Here is a 16615-nt window from a genome sequence, read left to right on the forward strand (position 1 = left end):
AGACAGCCGCTCCTAGTGGTTCACTGGCTTCTGAATCTTTTAAGGTCGTCCGACAGAGATGCGCCGAATGTTTGGGTGGAGCTCATGAAGCTCTGGACAGTTGAGAGTTAATTCCCACGGACACGCTTTGGCGTTGTCAATGCGTGGTCACAACACTTGCGTGTCCGTGTCTTTTTAAACTTTAACTATGCGTGAGCACTTAATTACACTCTGTATTGTATGTATGCATCCATGCATGTAATGTGTGTGTTGGAGGGTGGGGGTGGGCTTAATTAGACTTATGTTTTCGTATTATTTTTCTCTACATTGACAAGCATATCTACCCATCCATTTTTTCCCCATGTCATTTTACATTTCAATGAACACAAACCCCTGGTCTGCCTCCAGAGATGGTTTCAGGTGACCCAGGGTACATGCTGGTTTGTCTTTCCTATTCATGGTTGAAATTTGAATGTGTTTGACCCTTTTCTTTAGACCTGTCTGCTTTTGGCCCGACTACCAGGACCATGCGCTCCAGACAACAACCATGAAGATGACTAGAGCGCACAAGCTTCTCTACGACAACAAGGTTAAAGTCCAGGAAACGTCACCAATAATCATGTAGTTAAAATCCACTAAAACAACAAAGACAAACAGCTGTTTTAGTATTTATTCATCATGTTAAAGGAGACCTGAACCTCTCAGAGACTTAAAAAAAAAAATCATGACAGTTTCGCAGTGACTCACTGCTCTCTGTAAGAAAGTTATTTTTGGCCTCTGTACACTATAACACCAGCTTTAGGGAAATATAAAATTTATACAGGAGGCCTTTGTTGAACAATCAAAATTGCATACATTCAACAAAGTGGAGGAACTGATGTAAGAAATACCCAGATTAAAAAAAAAAAAGCCTTTCATGACTGAGAACGGTCAAATTGATGTTGCCGTGATCGCTTCCGTTGCAATCCTCATGAGAAAAAATTACCTCGAACAGCACAGAGACACACATATTATAGTATCAGAGTTGACTCAGTCTCAGTCTACAGCTTCACTGATGTTGCACAGTGAGTGATGCAAACATTCTGGACATGTTTCTGTAGGCTCTTGGGAAGCAGAATGTACTTGATTTCAACTCCTTCAGATCTTCCCAGGATCTTCTTTGAGGGTGACTGTTCTGTTGAAGACCAGCTGCAGTAATTAAAAAAGAAAAAAAGAAAAAACATTAGTGAGTTCATATCATGTTTTTAACAATTAACACATTTTGAAATTGATCTGAAAAGAAAAACTGTCACTACTTTGTCTGCAGTGCTGTCAGGGTCCAAAGAGAAGTAGCCGACTCTCTCAAACTGGAACTTGTCAAAAACCTTCGCTCCTCTCACCGAGGTGTCCACTAAGGCACTGCTGATCACCTGCAGGGAATTCTAAGTGACAGAAAGAAAAAAAACACATAAGCTTTTGAGTTCAGTCAAACTGGCTTTCGACTGAATCTTCCAGCGAAACTCACAGGATTAATGTCACTCAAGAAGCCTTTGGGAACCTCAGATGGATCCTCTGGGTTTTTGTGCAGGAAGCTACAAACACAAGCTCTGGTTAAAATGACTTTTCTTTACAGTTATGAGTGGTGGGTGATAATTGTTACTTACAGTCTTTCATAGAGACGCACTTCACACACCAAAGGCTCGCTGACCCAGTGGATGAAGGCCTTTGGCCTTTCTGCTGTGTCGGAGGTGGTGCAGGTCACTTCAAGTTCAACCACTTTGCCCTGAGAGTCCTGAGAAACAGGCCAAAAAAGAGGAACGCTTGAACCACAGATGCCACAGAGAGACGCACTCGCATTCACAACTACAGGCCACAGGGAATATTTCAAGTCACCAATTAACCTCACACACATTTGTTGACTGTGAGAAGAAACCTGAAGTACCTGGATAAAACTGACACAGACAGAGAGAACATGCAAACCACACAAAAAGGCCCAGACTGAAACCTGGGGATGTTCTCACTCTGATGAATGCTAACTAGGGTGACCATATTCTGATCACTCTACCCAGCCTCTGGGAGATACTGGAAAAATACCCAAAGATACTCAAAATGACAAACCAGCTTTATATACTTTCTAAAAATTGTTCCTTATCCGTTTGAAGTGAAAATTTTCCACGACGTAAACAAGTAGTACTTCACAACATAAAGCAAAAACAAAAGGAACCCATTTTGAAGGTGCATTTCAAGTCCACTGCTTTAAAATAGATTTCCCTTACACAAAAGCAAATAATGCTTCAAAATCTTCAAAAGAAAAATAAATGGTAAAGGGATTCTTATGTGTTTTTGTTAAAAAAAGACAAAGAGAGGTCACACATTCTTTCATTTTGGCAACCGTAAAAACAAACACTTTCAAATAAATGCTATTTAAAATTATACATGTTTATAACTGAGCCTCACATTCCACTAGAGGGAGCTCACGTGCCATACCACAAGAATCCCATTCAGAAAATTTGATTTGTTCCCAGAGTCAATTAAAAGGCACATAGAGCAGGCATAATATTTAAGAAATAGAGATAAAAATATCTAAAATAAAAATAGAGGGGTGGGGGGGGGGGTGTATGAATAAGAAGTAGATGCAATATGACTTCAGGGTTGAAGTGCTTACCTTGATGACCTTCTGCACAGAGATGACGTATCCAGCATGCCTCAGGCCCACAGGCTGCTCTGCTGTCAGACGCTTGTAGCCCTTCTCCATCACCTGTAACAGAGGAGTCCATAAAGAATTTCCCTACATCTTCCAAAAGAAACCTCCGAGTGAAACGGTCTATATTTGTTTGTGGTCACTGTTCTCACTGACCTCTCTGAAGTCGCTCTGCTCAATGAAGATGGAGCGTGTAAGCTGAACTGTGTGGCTGCCTTTAGACTCTGAGGCAGGGAAGTTTGGTACTCGAATGTCAGACTGAGAAACAAAGGAAAGCAGTTTAACATTTAAAATGGATTATCAGAGGGCAGGTCCATGAGTGAAATCTAAGTGCTGGAAAGCAAAAGTACAAACCTTGAAGTTGTCAGGAAGGTTTGTTATGGTGACTTTGAGCGGCTCCAGCACGGCCATGGCTCGAGGAGCTGTGTCATTCAGCACGTCCCTCACACACGACTCCAGAAGATGTGGCTCAGTAGTTGTCTGAGACACAGTGACACCCACCTGGAAGACACCCAAGAGATTACTACACAGCAGAGGTTTATGAGGAAAATGCTTACACTTATTTCTGAAGTCTGTCCTTCCTACATACTCGTGCACAGAAGTTGTTGATTGCCTCTGGTGGGAAGCCTCTTCTCCTCAGTGCAGTCAGAGTGAAGAGTCTGGGATCGTCCCAGTCCCTGGAGAAACAAAGTGCTGCACATCAACTCACAAACACTTTAAATCCCCTTCAAATACAAGATCATTGCGCTGCAACACAATTGATTGAGTTCAGCAGATTATCAGTTATTGAGAATAAATGCCAGCTAGACTTTAAAAATAAAAGATGCCTGCAATATATGTATAAACATTTGTGTGGTCACCAATCTGAACTGTAAAAAACAATTCAGTTCACAACCCTATTAAACTTTTAAGAAACACCATGTCTGCAACAATAAGATGGAGAAACAAAATGATGGGAAGAAAATACTGCATTGAAATACAGGTTGTTGGAGGGGAAAAAAAACTGAAGGAAGAAATGCAAAAAGTCCTGTAAGTCTACCTGACAACACCCGTCTCAACCAGTTTGATGATCTTCCTTTTGGAGACGACAGTGTAGGTGAGGTTCAGGCGGCCATATTCCCACTGCACGGGGCAGTACACATCCACTGCATTACACAGCCAGTAGTAGGACGATCGTCTGCAAGGCAAACATTAACAACAGCATCACACTGTAGGCATGCAGCGAGCGTTAAAAGATTCTGAGATAATACAGAATAAATGACAAATGCTACCTGGCCTGAAACTCTTTGGTACAGAGTGAGTGTGTGATGTTCTCGATGGAGTCACACAGGCAGTGGGTGAAGTCATAGGTAGGGTAGATGCACCTGCACACAGAAGAACAGCAAATCCTGGTTCAACAAAACCTGTTTGAGACAAAGTGGTGTGAAGGGAGCAAAAAAAGGTTTCCGAACCATTCATCTCCAGTCCGATGATGAGGCGTGTATTTAATCCTGTATGCTACAGGGTCCATCTTCCCATCCTCCATCACCATCTTCATCCTGAGTGTGGCCTCTCCCTCAGCAAACAGACCCTTCTTCATTCTTTCAAACAGCACCAGAGACTCTTCCGTGGCTCTGTCTCTCCATGGGGACGGAGGAGCGTTGTGGCCCTTCAGCTCTTCACCCTTCTGATGACAAATGTACGCATGGCCCCTGGAGGCAGCGACAAAAGGAAAAAAAAAAAAAAACTATCACACATCATCTGTGCCCTTTCTTCAACATGTGCTCACAGTGAACATTCTTCTCGCTCACCTGCGAATGAGCTCCACAGCGAGGTCGTACAGCTGCTGGAAGTTGTCGGAGGCGTGTGTGATAGCATAAGGCTTGTAGCCTTTGGAACAGAGAAATACTGATCAGAAACTTCATTCAGAGAAGAAGAGCTATGTATGCTTCACAGTGCTTTAAGCCTGTCAGAAAGAGGTTTATAGGTCTCACCCAGCCATTCTACCATATCCTTGATGGCCGTGAAGTATTTCTCTTCTTCTTTCTCAGGGTTTGTGTCGTCGTATCTCAGAAAGCAAATGCCATTGTTTGCCTAGAAATAAAATCATTATTTTTAAAAAATAATAAATAAGATGACTGACCAGTTTATATGTTAAAAAAATACAACGTACTTTTGCATAACCGAAATTGAAGTTGATTGCTTTGGCATGGCCAATGTGTAGAATACCGTTGGGCTCAGGAGGAAAACGTGTTCGAATCTAAGAGTCAGATAAAACAAAAAAAATCCTGTGAAACTCATAACTCTCAAGTCATTTTCTTTCCGAAAGTTCAAGTAACACATGTAAAGGTTCTCACCTGACCACCGGTGATCTCCAGGTGCTTGGCCAGCAGCTTCATTGTATTTTGGGTGACAACATAACCCTCAGATGTGAAATTCTCCCCTACATGATAGAAGGAATTTTTTTAAGAGAGTTTATGATTTAACAGAATTTATCGATTGCAAGGAAAATGTAATAGCTACTTTTTTCCATCTCACCTGGTTTGTGGAATTTCAATGCTTCTCCCTTAAGCTGCTCCATTAGTGACTTTCCTTCCACTGAATTTACATCTCCTAAACAACAAAGAGCAAACTCAAGAAGCAGTTCAAAAAAATCAGTGATTCAAAGTCAATAATTTCCTGTAGCTTACCATTCACTGCCACCTCTTTTTTCACCTTCAGATCATTCTCCACAACTTTCGCTTTCTGTGGCTGAAAGATAATGAAATTCAAAACACATGTCAAGTTAAGATTATGCCATTTTATTAACCGATGTGCACTCATTGATGGCTCAATAGTAAGAAAAATATCAATACTCTCACACCAGCTCAGTAAACAATGAACCTGGACAGAGAAACACCAAGGGAAGGGGGAAAAATGAGACTTGAAAATTCATCTGCCCGTATTAAACTCACTACAATATAAAAATAAAAATACAAAGAAAGATTATAATGAAAATCAATACAAATGAAGATTTTCGTTGATGAGCGCTGACTTACTTTGGCTTTCTTTTCCAGGTCTGCTTCTGTTTTCGGGCCTAAGAGGTGCAGAACCTTAAAGAACAAAGTTTTTATTTCCTTCTGTAGCAAGAACTACCAAACAAAACAAAATCTAACTGATAGTAACGAGCGGTGTCAAGGTCTACACGTGTATAAGTGTACATGGATAATAAATCATAACTGTTTAGAAAAATCAATAACTGTGTACGTATCATTTTCCTCCTTCTCCTCCTCATTTTTTTTCACTAAAATATATAATATTTTTCGGGGTGATGATGTTACCTGAAAGCTTCAGGTAACATTGACCAGCTAGCTCGTTAACACAACGCTACCACGTGCGGTTCACAAGCTAGCATGGGGTTTTTACATACAATAGATTGAAGAAAAGTGCCAAAACACTTAGTGAACATATCAGCAACTTACTAGTTGAAACGGTGGCCCTTTTATCTCAAAACTGCTGGAATGGTTTTGATTTAAAGGGGGGGTATTATGTGTTTTTTTTGCCCTTTAGTATCAATCTACAGCACACTCAAGCAACAGCTTTGCCCAAAGTTGGATGGTGAAAGCTGCATGTGTCAAAAACAACTTAAATCAAATTTGCCTCAGCATCAGGCTGCCTCAAACGACTGGAAATGAGTCCCTGTCTCAAATACCCCTTTCCCACTGGCCAAAAACCCCGTTTAAACACACTAACAATCGGCTCCTCATGGCAGTGGGAAAGGGTTTAATCGGCATTTCGATCCGGGTCGTTCGACCCTGCAATCGACCCAGGAATTTACCAGGTCGCTGCTACCGGCTTTTAGTGGGAGAGACACATCCGGGAACTTACACGATGACGTCGACGCAGCGCGGCTACGTTACCGCGCTAATTGTTAATTCTGGACACAGCGTGAGATTTCCTTCGTTAAAATGACCCAGCATTGGCAAGATAGCGAGACCAAGAGAGCTTCTCCTGGTCCGTGGGGAAGAGGAGATTCGTTTACAGGTAACAGGGACTGTGTTCCGCTGCACTGTTTACTTTTGTTGCGCTCCGCCGCACTGATGATGTCATCAACGTGGGACACTATCAGCGCTGGAAAACGCAGCGGCGCAGCTCGCCAGCAGGAGGCTAGACCCGGGTCTGCAGGCAGTGGGAAAGGAGTCTAATAAGGCGATTGTTAGTGGGTCGAAAACACGGGTCGACCTGCTAGTTGCAGTGGGAAAGGGGTATATGATTCTCCTCAGCTTAGCGGCACACCCCCCTCAGAGCTTCCATTTTGGGTATTTGCGGTGAGAGGGGCGGGGAGCGCGAGCTGTGCAGATTACGTCAGAGCTGGGGCGGAGCTGTGCATTATGGGCAGAGCTGTGCAGCACCGAGCGTTTCAGTGCTCAACATGGCTGCCAGGGAGAGATTCAAGGATTGCTCAAATGTGCGTGAATGGTTCAGAAAACAACTCCATGCATCTTTTTAATGGGGAAATGACACTATAGCATTATACAAAGCTCAAAAAAGTGGATTTAGCCTAATACCCCTCCTTTAAATTGGATTAAAAGGTAATTCTGGCAGATGTGGCCACTGCCAGCAGTTCACATTAGAGGCTGCCAGGACCAGTAATCTTGCTTGCCCCTACTGCTTATTTCAATGGAGACAGAGCCCTCTAGTGGTCAACAATAGCACAACTGAGAAAGAAAAAGATCACAAATCTCTGACCGTCATGTGTAATCGGCATGGGCGAGCCTTGTCGCCATGTCGTTAGAAGTCCCGATTACACGTATAGAAAAAAATGTAAACGTTGACACCCCTAAAAAGCAACAGACATGCTAATAATATCATTAAATGTCCTTTATCTAAACATACCTGAAGGTCCACCTCATTTTTGATCACTTTTCCATCGGCCCACTTTAGAGCAGAGCGAGCCTCAGCTACAACAAACAGAAATCGGCCAGTGAGGAAATTTGCTTCACTCCACAGGTTTTTATGGCTGCATTTAACGTCAGTCAAACAGGCGGGAGCTCATACCCATTAACAGGCCCATGTTGAAGTGGTACCTCTCCTTCAGCAGCTGCTCCTTGTGCTTCTTCATTACAGCCTCGACCTGAACGACATTCCACCGTCACTCAAAACACTTTAACCAGTAAAATCAGCAAAAAGAGAAATGTGTGCACTTACCGCATCCTCAATCTGTTCCGGGGTAATAACAACACCGACGCCACACGCTTCGTCAAACTCCTTCTGGTTGATGGGGTCTTGAGGGTGACTTTTTACAAAGTCCAAAGCAGCTGCATAAAACAGTAGGTCGGACACAGGGGAAGGAAACGAAGTTAAAAAAAAAAAAAAAAAAAAAAAAAAAAAAACTGGGCGTGTCCCATGAAAAAGTCACATAATTACACAGTCAGTACAATGTTACAATGACCTTGGAGCTGACATTATCTGGGTGTAAAGAACAGTAAACAAAGTGAATGAAACATTAAAGGAGTGGCACTTATAATAAGAAATCAATGTGCTTTTGATATATATATATATATATATTATATATATGTATACACACACATTTCTTTTTTTTTTTTTTTTTTAGGGCTAACACGTTAACGCACTGCTTCCATAATACCGACAAACATTTTATCAGGCGTTAAATCACACACACGCACGCACGCACACAGGCCACAGCGCTTTTAGCAGTGAAACACGGTCCATTCCTCATTATTTGCCAGATTGAACTCGGACGAATTATCAGAAAAATCATGAGGATAAGGCTGGTAAAAGGCACAAACTGAAATAAGGAGAGCAAATATGACAAAAATGAAAGTGAAACTTTGCCGGCTCGACGTTTCTGCTCGCTGGGCAGTGTTCAGGCGCTGAAAACACGCAAAATAAAGTACATTTCCCTTCAACACACAATCTGGCTCAATAAAGGTAAGTATGAGTCACAATTCGGCATGACTGAATTTATCCTTCTCTGTCTGAGGGTCAGTGATAGAATGAAGTTTGAGGAAGTGTGTGCTCAGAATAAACTTCCACTTGGAGGTGTGTGGTGGTGGTGGTGTGTGTGTGTGTGTGGGGTGGGGGGGTGGGGGGGTGGGGGGGTGGGGCAATCTTGGCAAAGACCTCTATGCACAACATCACCACTTCCTGAACTTCAGGCGGCTCCTTTGTTTCCTGTCTTTCATGATAGGCCGAGCTGATTAATCCAGGTGTCTGTAACCACCACAGTAAAGGTCAGACACACCTGCATTAATCAGCTTGTCCTATCATGAAAGGCAGGAAGCAAAAGAGCTCCTGAAGGTCACGAAGTGGTTGAGTTGTGCATAGAGCCCATATAAATCATATTTGATGAATTGTGAAATTATTATTGTAAAATTATGCTTATCACAGAATTCTTGCAAAAATAAAAAAATCTGTGTCACTGGCTGGATTTTGAATTCATTATTGTATTTTGCGCATAATGCAATTAATCGCAGAAAAGTTATGCCATTAATCACAATTAAGAAATTTAATCATTGCCCAGCACTAATTATTTTTGTTGGTAAATCAGAGCTGGAAGTCGCAGTGACAAATATTTAGAAAAAAAAAAACTCATTAAAGTCTTCATGCATCCTTGGTGAAATAAAACCAGCCTTTGTTAATTGACTGCAATATGATTACATTTATTAGTTACAGGGAGGTAAGTACTATTTAGATCTACTGGGATGTCATGAAGAAGTTTAATGCTGCAGATGTGTTTCCTGGAAACATCAATAGGATCCTGAAGGAGCCTGCCTCCTCGTCCCAATAACAACATGGACTAACAGATGAGAAGGTCACACTTTTAGTAGGCATCTTGGCTTTAGTTGCATTCACTCACCGAGGGTATTTCTGCATTTGAATTTATCCTGATAACTAAAGACTGAACATTTTCTACTACTTATTCTTGCCTACTTTCCACTGGCTGCATCTGGTGAGTGTATCTGGTGTAGCTGTGAGCGACTGCAGAGTTATGCACAATTAAGTGTAAGAATAATTAAGTATTGAATATTTCAGGTGACTTGGATGTGCTTGCATTTTGTGAGTCTGTAACCCAGTGGAAGAAGTCAGAAATCACCTGCCAGCTGCAGCTCTGTGCAGAGTTTGCGTTGAGCAATGCAGTCTGAAAGGAAGACCAGGCGTTTTGGGTCTCTGAGACGAGAAGTCATGCTGTACAGGAGTACACCCATGGCTTTGTCCACTCCACTTGCGCCATGGACACGTTGAGCCTGTGGAAACCAAAAGCACAGAAAGCACGTGTTCAATCACTGCAGTGTCAAAAATATAACAATAGTGGATTGCCCCACAGGACAGAAAAGATCTATTAGAGTGTGAAATTTGAATTAAAATCAAAGTGCTAAATGTGTGAACGCTAGAAAAAGTGTGTCAACATGCAAATGTATAAAACCTAAAGAAGGGGTTGAACTGTGAGCCTGGCTGTCAGTCATATTTCTGCCTACAGGCAGTAGCTGAGTTTGTTCATATGCGGTGGTCTGTACCTGAGTTATTGCTTCTTTGAAGGAAGAACTGAGCGCGTCATTCCTCAGCGTTTCTTTCGCTTTCTGCTCACTGAGCCCCACAGAGGTGAAAAGTTTCAACGTATCCTCCATTAGTGCGCCGTATTGACCGAGTACACCTGAGCCACACCGACACGCCGCCGCCTCGGACTGCTTTTATTTCCGGTGAGAGGAAGAGGGACGACTTCCGGTACTAAACAACATGTATCCAGTGAAATCAGCCAATAGAACACCGCGGCTGGGAGTGATATTGACCAATCATAAGGGAGTGTGAATTAAAGTACCGCCTACTTGGAAGGAGAACCAATCAGCAGTTGTATTGACATCAAGGGCGGGACCTCGGCGTCAGACAGTCTAACATCGCATGAAATATTGCGTCAGATCGACGGCTCTGTAAATAAAACTGATATTTTAAAAGTTGAACCAATTGTATTAATGTATAAAGAAGTCTGTAATTGCTGTAGTATGAACGTTCAATTTTTTTCTAAAAGTTTATACGAAAAAAAACTCAGTTCTCCAACGCAGTGTAAGCTCTTAGTTGTCCATCAGATTAAATGCAAAATGTCCGAAAATAACTCCGTGAAAGTTATTAACTCTGTGCAGTGAACATAATGAATAACATGCAGTTGCTCTAAAATCGCTCTGTATGAGTTCGTATTTAGTGTTTTCTAAGGGTAAGCACAGATAGCTTTGCGATGTTTTGTAACACAGATTTGCCGAAAACTTTTAACTTCTACATTGAGAGACAACATTAAAAACCAGCATGGCCAAACACATGGTGCTGTCATCAGGATCTAAGCTCTGGAGGTCTTTCAGATGTCCAAAATCTGAGCTGCGCCTGGATCTCACTCTTCCATGTGGACAGTCGTTTCGGTAGGTTGCACTTTAAGAACTACAGGTCCAAAAAGTATGGGTGAAAGCGGTCATCCAGTCACATCCCGTGACTATGTGTCCAGAAAATTTTAGCATCAGTTTTGACATCAATGTAAATAGATATACCTCCTCTTTCAGTACCTGGTTTACTTTCTTTCCTCCTTCTATACATGCTTCTTTATCCTTCCTCTTTTTATACCTGCTGTATTGCTTCATCATTTTTCTTTTTCCTATATCTGTTTTATTACACATGCTCCTTATAATTCCTGCTTTATTATCTTTCAGTTAGCTGCCTTATTATCCGTCCTCCCATATATGCTTCATTATTTTTCCTCTTCTTTTACCTGCTTCATTATCTTTCCTCTTCCTTCTATGCCACACATGCAAACACAAACAAAAAAAACAACAGTCTATTCAAAATCAGCATTTAATTAAACCCAAAGAAGCCTGTCTTACACTATATATAGACTGCTCTACACTCTTTATATTTTTTTCAGAACCAGTGTTGCAATCTTTTGCACTGTATTTTCATCCACAAATGCCTCTTGAGTGGCCTGCTGGTGGAGTTATTTTATTATGAGTGAATTCTCACAACAAGACACAACACAACTAGGGAATTTTCTACAAAATTCCCTGAATGTGTGTGATTGTGTATGTCCCTATCTCTTGATGTTATGTTCTGTGCAGTCTGTACTCTATGGACTCTGCCTCTTGGGGAAAAAAAAAGCCTAAAGCCTCCCCTGACTGTATTCTAGGTAAAGTGGTTATAGAAGGCAATTGATTATGTTCTTTTGTGAGACTTCAGTTAATGTTTGTTTAAAAATATTACATTAGAATTTTACAATGCATGAGATGTAAATTCTCTACACTTATAATTGACTTTTTTTTTTTTTTTTGCTATTGCAACTCCCAGCTGGAGAGAAACTGCAGAGGGACACTGGACTGGTGTGATGGGAGGACGAGTGTGGACTTTGACCCAAACAGAAGACACTCTTTGGTACCATGTGTACGACCAACAAGAGAATCAGGAGAAAGGAAATGAGATGGAGAGAAGAGCTGGTGTTTCTTTCCATGAACAAAGCAAAGCTGAGAAAACATTTAAAGAGAATGTGAAGGAGGAGCAGGAGCTGCCAGCTGGATTTCAGAACACTGTGACTGAAGAGGAGATGTTGAGAGATTACTTTCAGCTCAGTGTAAATTTAGGGGATCTTTACAGGGAATGGGGAGCAGCAGATCCTCACTTTAAGAAAATTGCAGACATCTTCACAGGTCAGTTTGGGTTTGGATATGAATCAAAATAAATCTTGTTTCTCCACATGGTGAATTGATACTTTTTGTTGGTATCTCTCCAGGAGTGCGAATTTTGCGCCAGGACCCCACTGAATGTCTGTTTTCCTTCATCTGTACCTCCAACAACCACATCTCTCGAATTCAGGGCATGGTGGAGAGACTGTGCCAAGCTCTGGGCGCCCCTCTGTGCCAGCTGGATCAAACCTGGTATCACGACTTTCCTGCCCTGTCTGCTCTAGCAGGTGCTTCACATGTTTACCACACATCTTACACTCCTGTTTTAGATCTTGTCTAAAGCATTACTGCAGATCTTGTGGGATTTACAGCTACAGATTAGGTGGAGGTTCATTCAAGTACATGCTATGTTTTTCACATTGTGGGAGCTGTACAAACATCTCTTTAATCTTCTCTTCAAATGTAAAAACAAATACTTCATTCTCTGCTTTTTGTGTTCTATTTTATGTCAAAGATACAGCATATCATGCACTACAGAATGAAATTCCAATATTTGTTTCATGTACATCTTGGTATGGAGGGATATTTTCCCTCTACTTTGACCTGTCTTTCAGGGTTTGTGATCCTTGCTCAAGGGATCAGCCTAAAGAATGTCTCTGTACCTACAAATAAAATAACTTGAATGTGTTTTAAATGCTATTTTGTTCCTTGTGAGGCACAATGATTTTAATATTGGTACTTAAACAACACTGTATAGACCTTGCTGGAAGGCATTGTAGTAATGCAGCTACAGTAATGCAAATAAGATTTGAGGAAGCAGTTGATTGATTTACTTGTATTTGTGTTTATTTTGTCCCTGAAATTGGCAGACAGCAGTGTAGAGGCACGTCTCAGGGATCTGGGTTTTGGGTACAGGGCTCGGTTCCTCCAGCAAAGTGCAAAGCAGATTTTGGAAACCCACGGGCAGGACTGGCTGGACGGTTTACGGAAAGTGTCCTATATGGAGGCCCGTGATGCTCTGCGCTCTCTCCCTGGGGTTGGCACCAAGGTACAGCAGCAAAAAAAAAAAAATTATGTTGACGTTTTACGCTTCGTTGATCGTAGCAGAGAAAAAAACTGTGTATCGCTGAGTGTTTGTTATTCTGTAGGTGGCTGACTGTGCGTGTCTGATGTCACTGGATAAGTCGGAGGCCGTTCCCATCGACACGCACGTGTGGCAGATCGCAAAACGTGACTATAGATACGCTGCTGGCAAAGAACCAAAGAGCATCACAGAAAAACTTCACAGAGATGTTGGTGAGTCACAAAGTCACTTTTTTCTACGAACAACAAAAACATCAAATCAACATACTACCTAACTGCTTCAACACAGGGGATTTCTTCAGAAAGCTGTGGGGACCCTATGCTGGATGGGCTCAGTCAGTAAGTTTCACCATCCTGTAACTCTTCTGTCACTCACTGTCAGTTCACCTTCACAACAGAGTGTGTCCTTCCTCTTTGAGGTCTTGTTCTGTGCTGACCTCAAGAAGTTCAAAAACCTCAAAGAAGTATCACATCTGAAGCAACCAAAGGAGGAGGAAGAGCACCACGAAGAAAGAATCACAGTGTGCCCGAAAACAACAGTGAAGAGAGAATACAGTGGAGCTGGGAAGAAGCTGAAATCTCAGTCAACCTGTCACAAGAAAGCGAAGGTGTCCGTGAAGAAAGAGAAGGTGGTGTGAGGTAAAGCTCAGATTGCATGGTACCCCACATTTTACTCATACCGCTAAATCAACTTCATTCAACATCCCCACAAATGGACTACTGTATATGGATGATTCAGAAATTAAACATAATTCTGTTCTTTATCGTCTGTAATATAACTCATGAGATCAAAACTTCAGGGGTGTTTAAATGTGTGTGTGATTGGTGACAGAGGTTTCAGGCCAGGGATGTTCCAGTGGAGTGTTCTGTTGTACTTTATAATTTTTCCTTTTTTCCTTTTTTCCATGAGTTTGCCACAGAAAAGCCATTGCATTGAAAATAGGTTTTACAATAAACGTCCAACATCTCATGAGCTGTTTTATTTGTTTTGAGTGAAACATAATTTTCTACCATATTCAATAATGCTGACTGTTACTGAAAGCCACCAGTAGGTGGCAGCACTGCTCTCTGAGACTTTATGCTCCATAGAGGGCCATCTCCTCCAGTGGAATTGCTCTGCAGCCCTGGTACTTCCTGTCAGTCCTCTTCACCATGGTTACATCAGGGTGATGGTCTCTGGATGCTGCTGTGCGTGTCTTTGTTGCATTTCCTGCTTTAATAGTATTTCCATAACATTCCACTGGACTGTTTGAGGAAAGCGTGCTGTCTGTACGTGTATCTGAAGGCCATTTCACTGTGTCAGCCAGTCTTTTTATAGCAGCCGCTGCAGCTATGTGCTGCCTCTGCTCGGGGCTGGTGTGACTCTCTAGTGACAACACGGTCATGTCTCTCTGGATGCTTTTTTTGGAAATGACGAAGTAATATTTTAGTTCAAAAATATATGGAGAGGGATTCTTTTCTACAGACATGACCGCCAAAGCTCCTTTGACATTTAGGCTTAAATGCACGATATATCCAATTGTGGCATCTGAGCGCATGTCTGTGTATTTCCATGTTTTTTTCATCCACACAAGTGTTTTATTTGCGGCAGACAGTGCAGCCATGTGAGCTAATGAATATGTGAGTCAGCTTTCATCCTCCATTCCAGTTGAGCTGTGCAGAAGCTGAGGCCCAGCTGGAGGGCAGGGTCACAGTGAAGAAGAAAGCAGAGTAAAAATAGAGCTGGGAGAGCAGGAATATGACAATATAAAGAGGGATGGAGGGAGCATTAAGGGGAAAAGGTGAAAGTGTGCTGGAGGTTGGGGTCGGGAATTTCAGTAACCGCACAAAGAAGAGAACAACACAACAGTGTTGTGTAAGAGATGGTCTCAGCCTGCGCTGTGTCCTCAGGGCTGCTCAGTGAAAGGACATCTCAGCCTGCCCACTCTCTCCTCGCCAGCACCAGGGGGCGCTACTTTAGAAGTCACGACTCAGGAAAAGGCCTGCAGCAGAAACACTGGCTTTGTTTGGGTGACAGCAGGAAAGAAGTGGTTCTATCTAGAGACTGAGTGAGGATGCTACACGTTGGATGTGCATGTCAGCACGTGTATTTTCGTAGACATTCGTCTGTAGATTAAACATTTTTAAAGCAGTGAAGCGTCTTGTCAGGGCCAGGCCTGGATATCTTCAGCACCATGAGTTTCAATGCGGTTGCAGTGCGAAGCAGTGAGTATTGCTTTCACCTCACTACGAGAAGGTCGTGGGTTCAAATACTGGCCTTTCTATGTGGAGTTTGCATGTTCTCTGTTTGGGTGTGTGTGTTTCCTCCCACAGTCCAGAATCGTGCATGTGAGGAGTTAAATTGGTGACCCTGAATTGCCCCCTTGTGTGTGTGGTTGTCTGTCTCTCTGTCTGCCCTGTGATGGACTGGAGACCTGTGCTCATCCACAGTTAGCTGAGATGATTGATTCCAGAGTCCAAACACAAAATTAGTACAGTAACAAATGCAATAATAAGATTTTTTTTTTTTTACTCAAAAAGTAAAAAACAAAGAAGCCTTTCAATAATAATAAACATGTCTGAAAAACTGAAAGCCTCATTGACACCAATACTTCATTTTATTATTTCACCCCCCCCCCCCTCCATTCAGCTATAATTCTGCTGTGATCCCAGAGGTGGCCTCCCCACCAAACACCCCTAAAATTTCTGTCTCCCACTTCAAATGATGGACGCTCTTTTTCCTGAATGGGAACAGACAGAGCAGTATTAAATCACCATATTTGAAAGGTTGCCTAAGATGGATAAAAATTCAAAGCGGAGTTGTGTTGATTCACCTTGGATGTGGTGAAATCTAAAACTGCTGGGAGCAGTTGTGGGAGAGCTGGAGTAACAAGGGAGGCCGTCCCCACATGGAAGCCTTTCTCTGGGGCCCGGAGATGGGGAGATTATTCTTTGGTGTCTAGACAAGCAGAAGACGAAGGGGAAGCCACAGAAAGCTGGCAGCCGTGATTTACATCTGAAGCTCTTGCGACCCTCCAACGTGTGGACGGACGTCAGTACGTGAAGCCCTGAGCTGTTCTTAATAAAAGAGGCTTATTTTGTGTGGAAAATGAATACCTTGTACCATCTGATAGGGTCTGCACTTGGCTGGCAGTGATTAACGTCCAGTGCCTTATAGATTGGGAGGTGGAAACGTTTCCGTCTGCTTCAGGGTCAAATTTCAGAGACCCTTCCTCAATCAATTCAAATGGAATGTATTCGC

General features: G+C 42.3%; 2 protein-coding genes across 2 annotated transcripts; one reads left to right on the forward strand and one right to left on the reverse strand.

Annotated features, from left to right (window-relative positions):
- Positions 1 to 635: 635 nt before the first annotated feature.
- qars1 (glutaminyl-tRNA synthetase 1) lies at positions 636 to 10333 on the reverse strand. The gene is made up of 23 exons (XM_030119513.1): positions 10156 to 10333; positions 9735 to 9885; positions 7826 to 7935; positions 7676 to 7751; positions 7514 to 7578; positions 5677 to 5730; positions 5329 to 5389; positions 5177 to 5251; positions 4996 to 5081; positions 4812 to 4898; positions 4633 to 4732; positions 4450 to 4528; positions 4111 to 4350; positions 3931 to 4023; positions 3699 to 3836; positions 3249 to 3336; positions 3014 to 3160; positions 2816 to 2917; positions 2624 to 2716; positions 1623 to 1750; positions 1484 to 1550; positions 1275 to 1400; positions 636 to 1167 (listed from the first exon to the last, which is right to left on the reverse strand). Exons 1-23 carry the CDS (start codon positions 10264 to 10266, stop codon positions 1117 to 1119), a joined length of 2328 nt encoding a protein of 775 aa, XP_029975373.1. The 5' UTR covers positions 10267 to 10333; the 3' UTR covers positions 636 to 1116.
- A 294-nt stretch (positions 10334 to 10627) lies between these two features.
- Positions 10628 to 14457, forward strand: ogg1 (8-oxoguanine DNA glycosylase). The gene is made up of 7 exons (XM_030118638.1): positions 10628 to 11046; positions 11960 to 12315; positions 12399 to 12578; positions 13161 to 13339; positions 13440 to 13587; positions 13664 to 13713; positions 13794 to 14457. The coding sequence occupies exons 1-7, from the start codon at positions 10937 to 10939 to the stop codon at positions 14010 to 14012; spliced, it is 1242 nt and encodes a 413-aa protein (XP_029974498.1). The 5' UTR covers positions 10628 to 10936; the 3' UTR covers positions 14013 to 14457.
- The last annotated feature ends 2158 nt before the right edge of the window (positions 14458 to 16615 follow it).

The sequence above is a fragment of the Salarias fasciatus genome, chromosome 20 (assembly GCF_902148845.1).
Source record: "Salarias fasciatus chromosome 20, fSalaFa1.1, whole genome shotgun sequence".
NCBI classification, from domain to species: domain Eukaryota; kingdom Metazoa; phylum Chordata; class Actinopteri; order Blenniiformes; family Blenniidae; genus Salarias; species Salarias fasciatus.

Coding starts and splice junctions, on each gene's coding strand:
- ogg1 (XM_030118638.1), top strand. CDS start 10,937: ATGGCCAAACACATGGTGCTGTCATCAGGATCTAAGCTCTGGAGGTCT. Junction 13,588..13,663: donor AAAACTTCACAGAGATGTTG/GTGAGTCACAAA, acceptor GCTTCAACACAG/GGGATTTCTTCAGAAAGCTG. Junction 13,714..13,793: donor ATGCTGGATGGGCTCAGTCA/GTAAGTTTCACC, acceptor TTCCTCTTTGAG/GTCTTGTTCTGTGCTGACCT.
- qars1 (XM_030119513.1), bottom strand. CDS start 10,266: ATGGAGGATACGTTGAAACTTTTCACCTCTGTGGGGCTCAGTGAGCAG. Junction 2,717..2,815: donor AGCAGAGCGACTTCAGAGAG/GTCAGTGAGAAC, acceptor CCTCTGTTACAG/GTGATGGAGAAGGGCTACAA. Junction 1,401..1,483: donor TCTTGAGTGACATTAATCCT/GTGAGTTTCGCT, acceptor TCTGTCACTTAG/AATTCCCTGCAGGTGATCAG.